Source organism: Thalia democratica, unplaced genomic scaffold (assembly GCF_965202585.1).
Source record: "Thalia democratica unplaced genomic scaffold, ktThaDemo2.hap1.1 HAP1_SCAFFOLD_226, whole genome shotgun sequence".
NCBI lineage: Eukaryota > Metazoa > Chordata > Thaliacea > Salpida > Salpidae > Thalia > Thalia democratica.
In genome coordinates, this window is record NW_028139345.1 from 64,661 (window position 1) to 83,851 (window position 19,191).

General features: G+C 24.9%; 1 protein-coding gene across 1 annotated transcript; it reads right to left on the reverse strand.

The window, feature by feature from the left end:
• Positions 1 to 1,947: 1,947 nt before the first annotated feature.
• Positions 1,948 to 8,050, reverse strand: LOC145845970 (tetratricopeptide repeat protein 36 homolog). Its single transcript, XM_082952936.1, has 4 exons — positions 7,921 to 8,050; positions 7,384 to 7,617; positions 6,455 to 6,627; positions 1,948 to 2,132 (listed from the first exon to the last, which is right to left on the reverse strand). Exons 1-4 carry the CDS (start codon positions 8,009 to 8,011, stop codon positions 2,025 to 2,027), a joined length of 606 nt encoding a protein of 201 aa, XP_082809062.1. The 5' UTR covers positions 8,012 to 8,050; the 3' UTR covers positions 1,948 to 2,024.
• Between the last annotated feature and the right edge of the window lie 11,141 nt (positions 8,051 to 19,191).

A 19,191-nucleotide genomic window follows, 5' to 3' on the forward strand; every position in this document is an offset into this window, starting at 1 on the left:
ACTATACTTTTACTAAGTTAAAATTCTCAAATTTTTAAGCGATAATCTACTGAATCTTTAAAAAAATAAACTCTCTAAGAAAACCTTAAACACTTTACAACACACTGCAAAAAGGTTTTACCAGTTGTATAACATCAAAATACTACTTATAAATGAAAATGGTTTATTGCACTTATCAGGAAACAAAGCCATAGTTGTTTGTTTCCTTAAAATTCGTGATTAACTTTATAAAACATTTTAATCTACAATTTAAAATTCTTAATAATATTTAATTTGCATGAAATTAAAAACAGTTATACTGAAAACATTAAACAAATATCTAAAACTTTTTTTAAATTGCTGATTTATTTTATTTCTGAGAACTGTCCTATACCTTCACGGCTACCGTTTGTTAAATACACTTAAGTTGTACTACAATCCAAAGCTCCTGATTTATACTTTTCAAATAACTATTTATTTCCTTTTTCGAGATGGAAATATTTTTTTGAGTTATAACTCAAAACAGGCATTTTGTTTTACATTATTTAAACGGTCATCATATCGTTGCAAAACTTAGTGTTATCCATGATTTGGTTCGCATTTTATAAGGAGTTAGATTATAAGAAGGAACACTTTGTAGTAGCAACTAAATTTTTTATCGAAAAGTTGTAATTAAGTAAGCATAATTAGTCTATGGTATGTATATTGAACGAATATTTTAGCTTTTGTTGTGAAATGGTTTGAAAGGGGTTTCGAAGGCTTCTTAAAAAGTAACAAGATTTGTAACACATTTCTTGAAGTGAATTGCTCTTTTTATAAAACTTTGTCATTTGTTTATGTGAATTCCAGTTCTAAAAACCTACAATTAAGTAACATGGTTAATTGATAAACTTATAACCATCTACTCGTTAATTTAAATTCTATTCTACTAAACTTAGTTTCAAACTATTCTCATAGCCCTAAAAAATATCACTTTTTCAGTATAGTAGACACTTAACGATAATTTTATTACCTCTAGAACTTATAGATGATTTGTAAGTTACAAAATTCGCACTTTTCTTAGTACAATAGTTTTTTTTTGACTTTGTATTAGTGTTTAAAGCTGAAATAGTTTAGTGATAAGTTGCCAAACTCATTTTCATAATCAACCACAGGATAAAAAAATTCAAAATATCGCCAACGAAGGGCAAAAACTTGTCGTTTTAGAAAACCATGTTTCACTGCTATGTATCTCTCACCAGTTTAAAAATAAACATATTTTGATGAGTTGAACCTAGGCAAGACCAAAGTAAAATACTTATTCAACCTTATCTAACCTATTAAAGTTATTACTGATTATTATTGTTGATTAGTTTACCATACTAAAATTATGTGTAATTTATGAATATTCTAAATATTAAGTGTTTATAAAAAAAGAAAAGCCAACTTATATTTAAAAAAATTTTTACCATAAGGTAAAATCAATAACATAATATTTCATTTTCGAAATTATTTTATACATTACATAAAAAAATAATACGTTTTTCAAAACTTAAACAAAAAAACTGTTCAAAAAGAAAACATGCACAGTAAAAACATAATTAAAATAATTTGAAATACTTAAGAAATTTGTACAGTACATAACATTTTGATTATGATATTCTTAAACAAGCAGCAATAAAAACTTCACATGCAAAAATGTTCTTGGCAAGTAAAAAATCATGATAAAAATATTAAAAATAAACACACAGTAAATCAAATAATTAAATGGTATAAAATAAACATATATTTATTTGTATATACAATTGCATAAGTAAGATCAAAATTCAAGAAGTTATAGTAATAGTTCATGAATATTTACATTTAATGCTTATTTTTGTAATAACAAAACGCTAAATCAGAAAAATTAAAAATTAACAAAATACGATTGCAATAACATAAATGATCAATAAAAAGTATAAACTAAAAAATGATGTATATCCATTAAAAACATTTGTTGATATTAAAAACTTAATTAAAACGAAATTTTGTTGATCAAAGTATATTGATGCAAGTAGTATAATCTTCTAATTATTTTCACATTTGTATTCTTTTTGAGGTTTTCCTTGTAAATCTTTGAAAGCTTTCTGTAGCATTTCATTGCAAAGTGCAGCGTACGGGTTAGATTGCACTAACTGTTGAAAAATTCTAATAAACATCTAAAAGAGCTAAAAACTTTTCAAAAAATTAAAAAGAAGAAAAAAACTTGTAACTATAGTAATAAACTATAACATAAAATTGTTAATGTAAGAGGTGTTTCTACAAATAATAACAATATACTAGCGACTTAGCATAACAAAACATAATACAAATTATAATTGTCATTTTTGAAAAAATTTAATAAATATTTATAAACAATATCCTTATTTGTAAAAAAAATTATGCATGTTATTAGATTAAGTTATAATGTTTTAGACAAAAAAAAACATACTTATTTTTGGTATTAAATTTAAAGGCAGCTAAAAATAAAAATTGTATATGACTAATACACTAATAGTAATATGACGCATTAAATAAACTGTATTTGAACTTGAAATGAAAAACATAACATGTCGATTTCATAAACGTAGTATGAAAATAAAAAAATTTTGTAAAAATTATCTTATAAAAAGAAAACAAGAGACTGAATTTAAATAAAATTTTGTGTAAATTTTTATATGTTTTAAATTCGTCAGGAACATAACCATATCTCCTAAAGTTTATTTTTTCCTTTTATAAGATAATTTTTTGGAATAATAATTTTTTAAATAATTTATTATTTATTTGATTTTATAAAACACAGTTATTACTTATAATTTATTAAGTATACCCTCAAAGTGAATTATATTGTACGACATTAGCTAAGTATAAGGTTGCCACTGGTTTTTCAGAAATTTCTTCCAGATTTTCTGAATTTCTTTGAAGTTTTTAAGAATATACATTTCTGATTAAATTTTTGTTTTAAGTTTAAGGTTAAAAACTATGTTAAGTTGCATAACAACATCGAAAAGATACTGTAAAGCTTCTTTAAATGTTTTTATTTTATTTTAAATTTTAAATGATAACAAATATTTTTATCTATATCAGGGATCGGCAGGCAGTTGGTGGTCGCGGGCCAAATTTCAATTTTCCAAAGTCTTCGCGGGCCGCAATTTTAGTTTTAGTGACATTTGAATAATCTTTTGGTTTTAGTTTTAGTCACACCAGAGAAAAGTTTTATTTTTATTCACCTTATCATTTTAAAAGACTTTAAGCTATATATAGAATGACTATTCAAATTAAATAAAACAAAAATAGAATAAAATTTACATTGACTAATATACTTAAGTGTTAATAAATTATGTACTTTCATAAGCACTTAATAAGTTAAATTTAATACTTTTGTAATTTTACATACAATTTAACTCTCTATATAAACCAAAACTTAAAGACAATTTATTAGTTACTTTTATATATTTGTTATATTATCAACCCCTTTTTTCATATTTCTAAGAATATTAACTTCAAAAAAAAGTTTTTGCGTGTTAAATAGTTTACATTTATTTAAAAATTTAGTAATTAGTTAATTTAATAAAATTATTACCTGTTTGTATTATAGAAAGCTAGAACAAACTCTTAAACATAATTAATTCTCGAATACTTAAATAGAAAATCTTATTAGTAAATAGTCTTTAACATGGTTGTCACTTAAAAAGCAAAAATGTCTAAGTTGTATCAAACCAGCCTAAGTTCATTAAAAGTTTTAAAAAACTAGTAAATTGTTGTAAATCAAGCTTAAGTACCTAGTAAAAATGTCATCATCATTAATTATTAACTATTCTGGGAATTCTAAGATTTCTTTAAAGTGTTTGAAATAAAAGTTTCACACACATCTGAGTTTTTAAGCTTTTAAAATAGCCTTTTTGTGTAGCAACCCAGTTAAAACAAAGTTCACAACATAAAGAAATAACGAAACTTATTAACAGTAAACAAATTAAATGCCAAAAAAATATAAGTCAGCTGGAATGGACAATTAACTTTCTTAAACATTTTTAACAAAAGTATAAAACTTTATTGAGTCAATAGCGAAGAGAAAAACTTATTTTTATTAAGCATTACAGCAATTCTTTATATGCAATAAGAATATTGCAGATGAAAATATTAGTTGTAAAATAAAAGACGAGCAACAAAAATAAAAAAAACGTTAGTTAGGAGTTATTGTGAGAAACGATAAAAAAAATCACTAAAGTCAGTTCCAACAAAGCACATGATTATCTTCAGTAACTACAGAATTATCAGAAAAAAGTTGTTAAGGCAAGTTATGAAGTAGCAAAATTTGTTATTATAAATGAGATACCGTTTATAATTGAAAACTTAATAAAAAAAATTTTTTGGCAGTAATGAAAAACTTTTGTTTATTTCTTCAATGACTACAAAATATCCTATTTAGGAAATGCATCAAGGTTATAAAGTCGCATAAATCAAATTATGACTTTAATAAATATGTTAACATGAGAGCACTGATAGAAAAACTATTGCTCATCTGAGAATTTTTATTAAAATTATTTTTTAACCTTGACACTTTAGTATAATTTCTTGGTTTAGTTCAAACACGAAGCACAACAATCGGTGAAATTTTACTAGTAAAGGTGCAATGCACCAAAAGTTTTTAGAAGTACGATTCCTTCTTTCATTTCGAGTATAAAGTTTAATTAAAGTTTAAAAAGTGTCTTATAAAGTATATCAATATTTAAAAACACCGTTAAACTACTTTTATATATTTTAATAAAGAAATGTTTATTTGCTAAATTTTTTGTGTCTAATTGAAATTTCACTACTTTACATGTAAAAATTGTTTAAAACTCCAGGCTTTTTCAAAAATTCTCAAATTCAAGTTTTTTTCCAAAATTTTTAAGCATAAATTTTTAAGTTCAAAGCTTTTCCGAAATTCATGTTTTTTGGTAACACTGATTGTTCATACTTAAATGTACACAATAATATAAATAATATTCTGAATTATATCAGCTGCAAGTCCTAAAATTTAACATATATTATAACTGAAACTAACACTTTGGGTTGAGCAAAACTTACATCATAAGTTTAATTTGCCATTTAAAAGCCAGCCTGAGTTAACAAAAACATTCCTGATATTTTTGTATACAAAAAACAATTCTAGCCAAAAACTTATAAAATGACTTACTTGGCCTAAGATTTGAAGTCTTCAAACAGTGATAGTGTGAGTGTGTGTCAATGTTTAGAAACCATCCCTAAGTCTAGTTTATATTAAATAGGTAGCTCCAAAATATAGCAAATGTGTGTATTGATATGCAAAGCATAAAAGTTAACTTAGTTTGACAAAATCAATGTTTGAAAAATGAAAATGTATACCTAACAAAAACTATATTAGTTTATGTCATATATATTGTTTTAAATGTGTCTGTACAAATTTAGATATTACATGTAGAAAAAACAAACTTAGAAAACTATGCATAACCTAAACTTAAACTAACTAAAGTATTTTATAAAAGGTGGTTTAAAATATGAGCATCTTTTTAAGTTGGTGTGGATATAAATTAATTTAAGTGCAAAGAAAACTTCTAAAAAATAAAAATGTGTCAAAACAAAACTTAAATAAACCTTTTTTTTCTTATTACTATGTTATTTTAAATGGTTTTACACTAAAACATAACATTTAAAAATAAAAAAATATAAAAGAAACTTTAGAATAAAAAATATTGAAAAAAATATCTAAGCTATAAAGAAATGACACTTTAGTTAATTACTGTGCATTACTTTTGTACAAAATGGAAAACATTTGCATTTAGTTTATGTTATAAATAGGTGTAATATAACTAATTATTAAATTCAAGCACTCTTTACACTCTTGTTACAGATAATTTCTTGCTGTTGTAAAATAAAAGTTGTTATGAAACTCAGAAAAATATCCTGTTAGAATGCTAATCTGTCTTTTTCACATTTTTAAACTAAAGAAGTAAGTTTTTCTAATTATTTTTAAATGTTATACAGAGACTTAAAACCAAACTAATCAAATTAAATCGAATTAACAAAAAAATTTTTACTTGAAATATATTTTTGCTCAGCGGGCCACTTTTACATGCTCGCGGGCCAAAAAATTTTCTTTCGCGGGCCGCATTCAATTCAAAAAAATAACGTGCTCGCGGGCCGCAGATTTACCCTTCGCGGGCCGCAATCGGCCCGCGGGCCGCAGTTTGCCGACCCCTGATCTATATGATAGACTTAACATGAAAAATTTGTTTGAAATTCCAGATTACTTTTTCAAAATTTCTTAAATTGCAGGTACTACTTATTTTTTAACAACTCTCTAAGTAAACAAACAATGATATGTTTACAAATATATAGTTATTAAATACAAAACAAGACATGATGTATTTCTGACTTGAAATCAGTAAAACTAAAACACTTTACACAACAAGTACACAAAAATAGGTCCCATAATTTTTACATAAATTAAACTAACTTCTTTCTTGGCAAACAGGCAACCTAATTCAGCTGATTTGTTGAAATCCATATTAGCAAGCTCCATATTGCCTTGCTTCTTGTGAATTAATGCGCGTTGTGTGAATGCGAATGATGCTATTCTGCCCTCACTGTTTGATAACTTGATTGCAGTGTTCAGGTCTTCTAGTGCAGCTGTTTAAGTGTTTATTATCATTAGAACTTTGTATTTCAACAAACAACTACTTATTGTTATTTTATTTTGTTTTATAAGGGTAAACTGTTTGTATGCACCAAAACTAAAACTTTATCGGGTATAAATAAAAACATTAACAAATGAAAATACATTCTATATTCTTCTATTTCGTACAATAATATATTTATTAAATTTTCTTACAACAACTTGTACTTTGGAAAATTTATCAGAATTTGAAGTCATAGAGGTCACTCGGGTTTTGGATCTAATTTTATAGAACTCTATCTTAGCTATCAGACATTTATTCCTTTATTAAATTATTAACTAAAACTTTTGAGATAAAAAGAATTATCAAGCCAATTATTTCTTTAGATTTCTTAAGGAAAATCTTTATGAAGCTGACTATATTAATATTTTTTTATTCTAATAAAAAGCGACTTGTTGTATATACTTTTGTTAAAGCTATAGTTTTGTTTATACTTCTTTTTATTTAGAAAAATATAAGAAAACAAAAACTATTAATATGTGATAAAATAAACAACTACTAAAAGTGCTTAATATTTTTTATAAAAAACATTATATTTAAAAAAATATAAGAAAAGAAAAATTATTATAATGTGATAATATAAACAAGTACTAAATGTGCTTAATACTTTTCATATAAAGTTATTTATACAACACAAAAACAAATAAACAATTTAAAATAAAGATTCCAAATATTGGTGCACTAAAACATCATTAAATTAAAAACAAACCTTCAGTATTTCCCATTAACCTCCATAGCTGGGCTCTATTGTTGTAAGCAGAAGGCCTGGAGGGCAGCAATTCAACTGCTTCATTCAGCAGCTTCATGGCAGAGTTGAACACTTCCGCTGATCTGGTGGCATCTTTTTCGTTTCTGCAGTCATCAACCTTGCGGATTGCTTCTTTTTCCAACTGCTTCACTCTTTCAAGCGTGGCCGCATCGAATTCACAGTCTTGGTTGACAGCTATAAAAAAGAAATAGTCAGACAGTGTTAGCTGAAAATGTTTAATATAAATGCTCACTTTAGTGTTTGAAATTTGACCACTTTAGGAACTTTTGTAAAAAAAAATCATTATATACAATAAAGTATTAGTTCATTTAACATATATGTTATTTTGTTCATAAAAAAAAATTACTCAATTTGTTAATATTATGCTTAAATAAAAATAATATTATTTTATTCATTATTCAAGTCGTACAATGTGTTAAATTAACAGAAGATGCATAGAAATATAAGTTTTTTTAGCATAAAAAAATTAAAACTTACCAGGTTTTACAACACCTTCATCAACAGGCAAGCCGGGATTTGTAATGAGATGGAGCACTGACTGATCATTGGATGATATTTTACGACTCATGTTGATTAATTACTTCTAAATAAAAATTAAACTTGTACTAAAAAGTTAAAATGCTATTAAAAAAATAACTTTGTGTAACTAGTAAAATATAGTATTGTTTGAAGTATGAAAGTGTTTTTCTTTTAAAGCTTTTAACTACTAAAATATGAATTATGAGTACCTACCAGGCAATAATTTATATTTTTGAATTACAATTTTTTTTAGTTAAGTTTAAATAACAAAATTATTTTTGCTAGCATACGTATTTATGTTATATTTTTATGATTTTATTAAATTTTAACTAAAACTTATTTACTAAATTTCATAGAATGTGAGTAAAGATACCTAGCAATAAAAATTTGTTAAATTGTTAATGTAAATAAAACATAATGTTTATAAACAGAAACGTTATTCACTATTAAGTTTACTAAAAAGATTATCCAACAAGCTTAAAACTTTCAAAAAACAATTTACCTTTACTATGTTACTTAATTCAACCTAAGGGCATAGAAAGGTCCATGTTTTGTTTTATATGCTATATTTGAAACTGTTGTTTAATGCATTAAATATTTATTTCTGCTTAACAAAACTCCAAATAATTTTTGAAATAAAAAGAAAGCAAAGTTGATGAGTTCAATAAGTTCATTATGGAGACAAAGACTAACACTAGAAATATTTTAATTTTCTTAAGAAAAAGTTTTCTCTTAAATTTAGCCAAAAAGAAAAAAATTAGATAAAATTAGTTAATTTTTTTAAACTCCAAGAAAATTGGCAAAGCTAAGTATTTGTCTGTATGTTTGTATTACAATTTTTTTAGAAGCATAACTGTATCTATATAGTTAATTTACTATTAATTTTTTTATAGTTACACAAGAGCAGGTGTAGTTTATACATTCTCACATTATAAAAAATACATCAAGTTTTATTTGAATCCATTATGTCAACTAGTTCACAGCGTGATGTAGCTTATTAAAGTATTTTATTCCCTAATGTATTATGTAATACAGAATATACAATAAATTCAATAAGCAGTATTTTTTTTTAATCAAAATTTTTATTAAAAAAAACACCAATTTTTTTTGATTCATATTTATCTTAAACTTATATTTATTGATATTTTTAAAATTACAACATTAAGGCCATAGGGGGGTTAGCCATGTTTTTTTACAAGTTGATATTATGTTATAGATTTTTTAAAAGCTTCAAGTTGCTTTTTACATTTTAAAAAAATCAAATTATTTTTGAGATATGACAGGTCAAATTCGGGCGGCATAATAGGTTCCCTTAGGAAGGGAAAATTAAAACAGCAAAACAAGACTATTTCATTCAAAATCTATCTCCTTCTACATTTTCAAGCAATCTTCTTCAAACTTTCAGTCTAATTCTCATACAATAACAAAAAAACATCACTTTAGAAAAAAAAAATATAAGTATAAATTTTTGTACTAAAACTTTTTTTTTAAAACTATTAAGGGCATACAGGTGGGGTAATATAATAAAAATACAAAAATATTTTTTTTTATTTTTCATATAAAATTTTGATTTTTAATTTAAAAAAAATTCTTTCCAACAGAATTTTTTAATTATAAAATAACACTTCCTGCAATTTTTAGGTAGTTATCTCAAAAAACGCAAGAGAAGATAGATTTATAGTGAAATTCTATTTTTGCCGTTGTTTTAGTTTGCGCCTCCCATAAGATACCTATTCATGCCTCTGAATTTGACCTGCTATATCTCAACTATTTTTTTTAATTTGTATAATCTGTAAAAAGCATCTTGTAGCTTAGAAATATTTTTTTTAATAAGATCTAATTTCAAAAAAAAATGTATTACTCCTCCTTTATGCCCTTAAAATTCATAATTAATGTTTTTTTCTTATAACATAAGGAACATTTCTTAAAAATTTGAAGAAGATTGCTTCAAAAATGAAGGAGATAGATTGTTAGTAGTTTGTTTTAATTTTGGAGAAAATTGACCCCAAAAAGCTTATGGTCCATAAGTTTGTATTGGAAACTTTTTACAAAAAAAAAAAATATCTCAAAAGTTAAATGATACTTTTCAACTTATAAAAACTGGTTTGTAGTTTGTACTTATAGCTTTCATAGAGAACCCTAATTAATTTTTGTAAAAAAAAATGGTTTACCCCTGTATGGCCTTAAAAGTCTTTTAAACTATAAAAGAAACATTTCCGGAAAGTTTGAGGTCTCTAGCTCAAAATATGAATGAGAAGATTGACTTTTAGTGATTTTTTAAATTTTCAAGAAAATTGACCTTGAAAAATTTCTGGTCCATACCTTTGTATGAAACGTTTTACAAAAATTACAAATTACAATCACAAAAGTTAAATAAAAACTGGAATGTAGTGTGTACTTAAAGCCACTGTTATTTTTAGTAAAAAAATGTTGGATCCCCCATATGCCCTTAACAAAACTTAAAATAAATATAATAGACACTTACTGCTTTAAAAGATACAAAAACAACTCAAACTTGTTTGCTTTAAAGTTTGTACCAATTAGCAATTTACATAACCTAACTTGTAATAAGTAAACATTTATTCTGCTCTCATTACTACTGTGAACATTCAAGGTCAGGACATTTCTTTTCAAAAATCAGTGTTCTTCAAAAGATAATTTTTATACCTACCAGTTGTATTTTATCTTTTTTAACTAATGCAAGAACTTGAGCCATAATGGATCAAGGCTAATGAGCTCTATTGGTTTGTTTTAGAAGGAGCTAACCAAAATAGTAAAAAAACACTATTTTGTTGAAAGTATATATTTCTTAAAGTTTTTTAACAATGCTTATCAAATATTATCAGTTTAATATTTACTGGATATTGTCATTCTTATTATATGAACTTTAATAATATATTTAATATATAATATAGTTTATAAGATGTAACGTTAAAAAGCGTTAAATCCTGATAAGCTAAGCTTATCGGAATAAATACCACAGATGTTCTTGTGCTAAAACTTTATTTCAACTAACAGCGTTTCACTGTTCTCAAATAAATTTAGGAGTCTATAAAATATATCTTATGTGTTTTAATATTTTATAGACTCCGTAGATCTGTTCTTATATTTATTTGTTCTTATATTTAACAGTGAAACGCCGTTAGTTGAAATAAAGTTTTAGCACAAGAACATCTGTGGTATAATATAGTTTATACTTTTTTTTAAATTTTGGTTCAAATTCCTACTTTAAATAAAAATTTCTTAACTATTTTAGTGGTGCAATTAGTATTATTTTTAAAAATTTGATGTCTTAACAGACTATACTGATATTTACAACTTGTGTGAAAACTTAAACAAAAAACTCTATTTATAAACTTTTATTAAATTTCTTTAAAAACTGAATATACCTTAAGCTAATTAGAACTTTTATAATATACAAATTACATCTAAAGCTTTAAAATTACAGACAATCTTTGTATATTTGTTCAAACATTTTTTAAATTACCCTTGTGTTCTAAGTATTTTCAAAAGCTTTATATTTTATAATTAAAAAAAAAGAATAACTTAAGAACTTTTAATTACAGTAATTAAATTTGCTCTTAGAATAATTAAGAATTTAGGTCAGGTTTCCCAAACTAGGCCAAGTGACATGAGGTCATAATTTGAAACTTACACTGGATTTTCAGTAGTTGAAGATAAAGAGCAAAAAAAGATTATAGGCATTTTTAATGGTAGTTTTCTGAGAAAACATAATGGAGAGGGCCATAGATTTCAACTTTTTAAAGGGGGCCTTTTGAAAAAAAGTTTGGGAAACTGTGGTTTAAGCCATATGAGGGATACATTGTTTTTATAACTTAATCTTACTTTTGTACAATTTTAAGTTATCAGAAGCCCTGAACTACTTAACAATATTCAATGTTACATTTTTAACCTACAAAAAAAATTGTTAAGTTTAAGTTGAACTTTAATAGGTTTTTATAAAAGGCACAAACCAAAACAACTAACTAAATGTAAACCTATCATCTTCTTATTTCAGACATCTAAATGTTATTTCTAACTAATTAAGAAATGTTTCTTAAAAATTTATGAAAACCCAAGTTAAAAAAAATTGTAGCTCAGTTTTAAGTGAACTTCAAAACTTCCAAGAAACTTGACAACAAAAATTTTTTTTAACACTTTTTTTGACTTTATCCAAATATTTTTTATTGTTTTTAGTTTATATAAGTGTATACAGATATACTTTATATTTATTTGTCTTATTTACTTCAACTTTAAATTTTGAATATAAAATTTTTTACACCCTATGACAACAAAAAGTTATTTTATAGAGTATACAGGGTGGGGAAAATGTTCCTGGAATTGTATAAAATCTAAATTTTATTTAAGGCAAATGTTCAAAATTTTATTGATATTTATTAAATGTGTTATTAAACTTTATTCCCAGTCAGCTATATTTAAATGTATTATTATAACTTTAAACAATATTGTACTGCAGAGATGGACCAAAATTCAAATTTTAAGATGCATTCATGAATATAAAGAGTTTAGCAACAAAGTTGTATGCTCAAAAAGATGTAATTGCTCATCCTGTGCAAAAATCATTACCAAAGCTGTACGAGAGAGAGTAAAGGAGAGACCCCAATGCTTCGTGACAAAAGTTGTTTCAGATTTTAAACAAATCAAAAATTTAAATTTTTTGAAGAGAGCCTAAACTTTCTTTCTTGGAACTAAAGAAGCATCAGCATCTTACTGTCTTTCAACAAGAAAGAGCTGTTCTCATTTTGTAATTGCTGAAATCTTTTATGCAGACAAAACTCAATTAAACTACAACAACAAGGTGCTAGACAAGCCTGAATTTGACAATAGATAAATTTTTGAATATTTTTAATTATATATCAAAAACATCAACATTATATGTAATGGTTTGATACTTTATTATGACATAAACTTTAATACATACATTTTAAAGCCTTTATAAATATAAGTAAATAAGTTAAAACTGTTAAGGGCACCTTGTTTAAACACCATTTTTCAAAATTTGATCTTTTTTTATAGAGTTTTTACTAAGCTACAACATGCTTTTTACGGATTTATAAAATTCAAAATAACTTTTGAGATATAGCCGGTCAAAGTCGGAGGCAACAATAGGTTTCTTTATGGGAGGCGGAAACCCCCTATGCCATTAATGCTTAAACATTTACAGTGCTTAAAAAATGCACTTTATAGTATTCTTTGTTGCATAAATTTTGTCTTTTTTGAAAATGCAGAGTGATTTGATACTTTATTGTGAGATTCAAAAATGTTGGTCAAATTAATCTTAATATTTTTACTAACTGAGATAAAGAAGTTAAAACTATTTGTTTTCAATACTGACACAAGAATAAGGTCTTTTCAGCCTTAAAAATCCATCCTCAAAAATGAAAATAGTATCTTAAAAATGTGAGTTTTTGAAAATCTTTTATGCTAACAATTTTCAATCTTTTTAAACAAAAAACATGTTAAACTGTTTTGATTGTAGGTTATGAGTAAACACTTTATTTCAAGAATAAAAGTTAGGAAAAGTATTTTCTAACTTTAATACTAGACTTTTTTTCTTGATTACCTTCTTCTATTGGGCATAAGCCATTTTTTTAATATTTTTCCTTTTAAACTTTTATTAGTAATTTTGATTTTTTATTTATTTATTATTTTGTTATTTATTTTGTTTTTACTATCACTGTTACCCTAAGCCTTACCCTCGATTGGTAATATTTTTTTTTAATTAACAATTAATTTTCTTGATTACCTTCTTCTATTGGGCATAAGCCATTTTTTCAATATTTTTCCTTTTAAACTTTTATTAGTAATTTTGATTTTTTATTTATTTATTATTTTGTTATTTATGTTATTGTTACTATCACTGTTACCCTAAGCCTTACCCTCGATTGGTAATATTTTTTTTTTAATTAACAATTTTTTTTTAGTTAGCATTTGTTTTTTATTTCTACTATCAATGTTACCCCTAACCCTTACCTTAGCTTTTTGATTTATTTTTTGTCATTATTTAAAATAATTTAAAAAAGTTTGATTTAAGGATTTGAATATGTGAAGTTAAATCATTAGAAAGTTGCAAAAATTTGCATATTTAAGGATGGATTTTAAAGGCTGACTTTCGTAAGGTGACCACTGGTTCTTTACACATTTTTCAAATTTATTTTAATTTTTTTACAGATTTTTCAAAATCCAGGTTTTCTTGATTTATTTTATTAGAAAACTAAAGTTTTTTTTTAATATAAAATTAGTTATTTTACATGTTAAATTAGATTGTTTAAAATTCTAGGCTTTTCCAGGTTTTTTCAACACTATCAAAATCAAGTTGTTTTTGCATAAATATTAAATATACAGGATCCAAGTTATGACCACCCTATATCTAACATTGATCAAAAATCAGCTTAAACTGTGCAATTCCAACACTCAGAGGACTGAAAACATGTTAATTGTTAATTCAACCAAAAACTAGAATCTGTCATGATTTGGGCTGAACTTTGTGTGACCTGATCAAGTAGGAGTCCTAATGATGGCTTATAAAACTTTTTGAGTTAAAGGTTACAAGACCAAAACCAATGGTTGACACATAAAAACGGAAAAATATGTTTTAAATTCTGTAAAACAGAGTTTAAAGTCAATGCAGTGAATACTTTGATGAAATTTGGCCCCTGCCTTGTTTTTTTGAAAAAACACTTCAAAAATTATGTCACCTTTCAATCAAGTTGGTGTTCCAAAAAAAAAAAAAAGCTTTTTGTATAGAAAAATCATGCAGTTTTTAAGCAAGGAATTGTGACTTATTTCTTCTTTTCAATCTTTACCTGGTTAACTGAAGTGTTTGGAAACTGAGGCTTGTCGCCCACAACTGTGAGGTTTTTGTTATATAGTTGAAGATTAAAAGAAAAAAAGACTGAAAATCCAGGTAGTTAGAAACCCTGTATAGCACCAACTTTTATTTCAAGACCAATATCAATACTAGCAGCAATAGGTTTATAAAAAATACATCAATTTTACTTGAAATATTAACTAATTTATTTATTTGAAGTTAAATTAAAGTTGCATGACTATATAATTTTCATCTTTTTAATTAGCTAACATAGCTCAAAACGTTTAAAAGATGAGTGGTGTGTAACTTGCTAAAAAACGTCTTGGAATCCATTCACTGCAGCTCTAACCATTTTCATTGTAATTTAATTTTTATTTTTTCAAAGTTTTCATTGTAGTTTTCATTTATTATTTTAGCATTATCTAAGGACTATTACAAAATTTGTATTCTTTAATTAGGGAAACTTTTAAATATTTACATTTTGTAGAGAACACATTGAGCAGAGCTTATCTAGTGTCTAATTGAGTTTGTTTTCGAAGATTAATATTATAAGAATAATTTTTCACTCTAATTTATTAGTTTTTTTTGAACAAAAAATAAAAAAAAAAGTTTCTGTTGCTTAATATTACTAATACGATATATCTTTTCGTCAAAATATTTAGTTTTATTTCTACATGATAAGAAGTTTATAAAGGTGAAAAAGTAGTTAAAGACAGACAAAACATTAAATTCTAAATAATTTAATTTGAATAAATTTGTTTTAATAAGTTTAAAAAACAGTTAATTCTAGCTGTAATCAGACAATTCTGTTTTTGGTATTGTTAAAATATCAAAACAATGTTTTTTTAATCATTATAAATATGTGCTTAAAATTGAATTTCAAACATATCAATATTAAATCAAACTTGATATGATAAGTAAGTTATCTGTATTGTTTTTATTATTAATATTATATTCTCCTTGAGTATACAAAAAAGCTAATCGAAATAATAAAGAAAACAGATGATAGCGAGCCACATATGTAAGTTACAAGAAAACTTTTTGGTTTTGCTCTCACGTGTCCGGTTGAGTCTGAAATAAAAAATACATATATTTTAATTTATTAATTTTTTAAACATACATACAAATTTTTGTAGCAGAAAACTATTTGAATAATTTGTTTCTTATACCAAAACTGCTTTAAAATAACTTATGTTTTAATTAAACAGTTGACTTTTTATGAAAGTTCTAAAAACAAAAGAAAAATACTTACGATATGTTTTTTCGTTGTGAATGTTTTTGCAATGGTAAAATCTTTCCTTGGGGTCAGCTAATAAAGTAAATTGCAGGCAGACTTCGTGATAATCTGGACAATGTAGCTCCTTTTTTTCGTCCATACAATAATCTATAACATTTAAAAAATAACTATAAGTATGTTTATTTTATTAGTAAATCTAGTTTGAAATAAAAATATTGTGTACAATTCTAAAGCTTCTAATTATGTCCGCTTGTCAAATAAAAAAAAGTAAAAGAAAGATTAAGAAAATAAACTGCTTTGTTTTAAAGTTATAGTTTATTGAACGACAAAAAACGCTAAAATTCTATTGGTCCTAAGATTTGGTGCACAAAATCCTTGTTATTGAGTTGCACACTGCACACCACTTGGATACTTTTTAACGCCTTATTCAGGTAACATTTGTTTTAAATATAATTTTTAGCTATATGGAATTTAGCATTAGAAATAAAACTAGAACAAATAAAGTTTTTTGTAAAAGTAAACTTATGAGATATTTTACTAAGTCAGATTAAAAGAATAACAAAATATTTATAAATTAATTTCTAAACGTTGAGCTACTTCAATAAACCTTCCAATTAAGATGTTACAAAATAACAACATAATATAGACCTTTAATAGTACTTATTTTTTAAAATTTAGGATGAACGAAATCGTAATAAATTTTTTTAAAATATAAATAGCTTAAATCAATTTAACCAATGTGCTTATAAATCTTTAAAGCAAAAAAGTTTTGTTATAAAATTATCTGTAAAGTATTTAATTAAACCTTTTTGTTGTTTTTCGAAACAGTAATAATCGTTTCTGTCTTCCACGAATCTGCAGACACTTTCGCCATCATCACATTTTTTACCTTGCTGCTTCTTCTTGCATTTTACAGCTGTTTAAAGCTCAATTATTGTTCGGTTGTACTAAATAAAAGTTTAAGAGTTTTATTTCTTTTTTAAACAGACTGTTGTAATATTAACAATAAGTTTTATAATTTAGAACAAGTGTTTTTTATCAAACATTATCTGAAAATTACCTCACTTTTTTTAAATTATTGTTAAAAAAGTCAATAAAATGGCTATTGAGAGTACTAAATCTTATAAAGTAATATAATCTTAATAAATAAAAATCACTTACTTTTCTCACAATAAGTGCCAGCATAACCGTCCATGCAGTTACATTGACAAAATGGGTCTTTATTTGTCACATTCGCTATCCCCTCATTCCAACATCTTCTGTATATTGAAAAGAAATAAGAACCTGGATCGCACGGACCTAGAAAAATTGAAATTAATTTAGTTTTTCCGAGTTTTAAAACGTTTTGTAAAAATTGCAGAAATTTTTCAAGGTAAGAAAATCTATTATTTTACCTTAATAAGAAAATATAATTTGCTAGGACACGAATTTACAAGCCTAGAACTACCCTTAATTATCATATAATTATACATTTTAAATATTTCAATTTTTGTAGAAACTCCTTACAGTCTTCACAATAGCAAAACTTTCACAAACTAGAAGATACTTTATTTAGATTAGATCGAAAGACTAAAGCAAAACAAAAGTACCCTATGTTTTTTTTTACTTTGTTATTTTATTACTTTTTTTTTACCTTTTTTATTATTATTTACCATAACAAGTTAATTCAAAATTAAATATATCTGCAAAAGTATTAAAAAGTATAAAAAATTCATTACTTAGTTCACAATTTTCCCCGTGTCTACCACCATTACAATCACAACCAGCTTCAAAGTTCCCATTAACCATTTTCACACAGTGCTGACCCATTGGACAATTGTTGTTTGCACAAATATCTGTAAACAAGTTTTTAAATATTTGTGCAAAAGTATATTGTTATTTTATATATACTATTAATTTGTACTTTACTTTGTATTACTATTTTGTTTCGTTTAAAAAGTTACTTATATTGAACGTTGTCGTTTTATTAAAAAATTGCATAGTGTTGATCCGTCGGACAATAGTTGTTTGCGCAAATATCTAGAAATTAATTGCGATTAATTGCGAAAGAATAAATATAAAAATTAATTGCTTAATATTGTATTATTATTATTTTTTAATAAACCATTTTTATTGCGTAATGGTGCCAACGTGAAAACTTATCATTTTCACAAATGTCTATCAACATTTACTAGTCTATTGATGTTAACATATATTTTTTTCTCATGAAAACACTCTTTTCCTGTGAATCTAATTACTTGGACACATTAAATTTGCGCAAATACTTGAAATGATAAATTACACTGCTTAGATAGCTGCTGTATGTTAAACTTGTAAATTAATACAACTAATTCACAAGTTAAGATGTTATCCACCTAAACAGTTTTTATTTGAAAAACACCTAAAAGTAAACATCATATCAAATGTAAATGTTGAATAACATACTTAAACAAACTTGTAGATATATTAAACTAAATAAATCAATAATGTTTTATAGTTTTTAATAAAATATTTTTCAAACAACTAAACACATTTAATAAAACTAACAAACAAAGGTTTATATTCTATAAAACTATTATTGTTTACCAAAGAGCTTCAAACTTAAGTTTTGGTAAATAGTGTAATTTTTTTAAACAGTTAAAATTTTAAACATATTTAAGACTTTTTTTTTAATTTTTAATCACAAAACAGTACATTTATAAAAATGAAATACTTTTAACAAACGAGTTTAAAAAAAGTGTTTTATAGTACTACTTAGATAATTTTCTATGCAAATTGTCTATTTAACTGTTAGATTGTAGTTAAATTTTTTCTGGTAAAATCGATTTTTTCTTATCAAAACCAGCTGTAAACAAAAAATGTGAACTAGTTCATTTGTTATCATTCAAGTAAGCTCTACACCAGTAAATTCCATAATACTTTTTAATCAACAAAAATAATTTTTTTGTACTAATTTTTCCTATAATTAAAATTTAAATTTAATAATTCAACAAATTTACTCAAACCTCTTTCGCATTTTTCACCAACATACGTATCATCGCAAACGCACCTGTGAAAAGGGTATTCAGATTTCGGGTGGCAAACTCCCCTGTTGTTACAAACGTTTGCTTGTAGGCATGTTCCTAAAATCGTAAACATGTCTTGTGAAACGTTATCAAAAATAATTACCAAGCCAGAGATT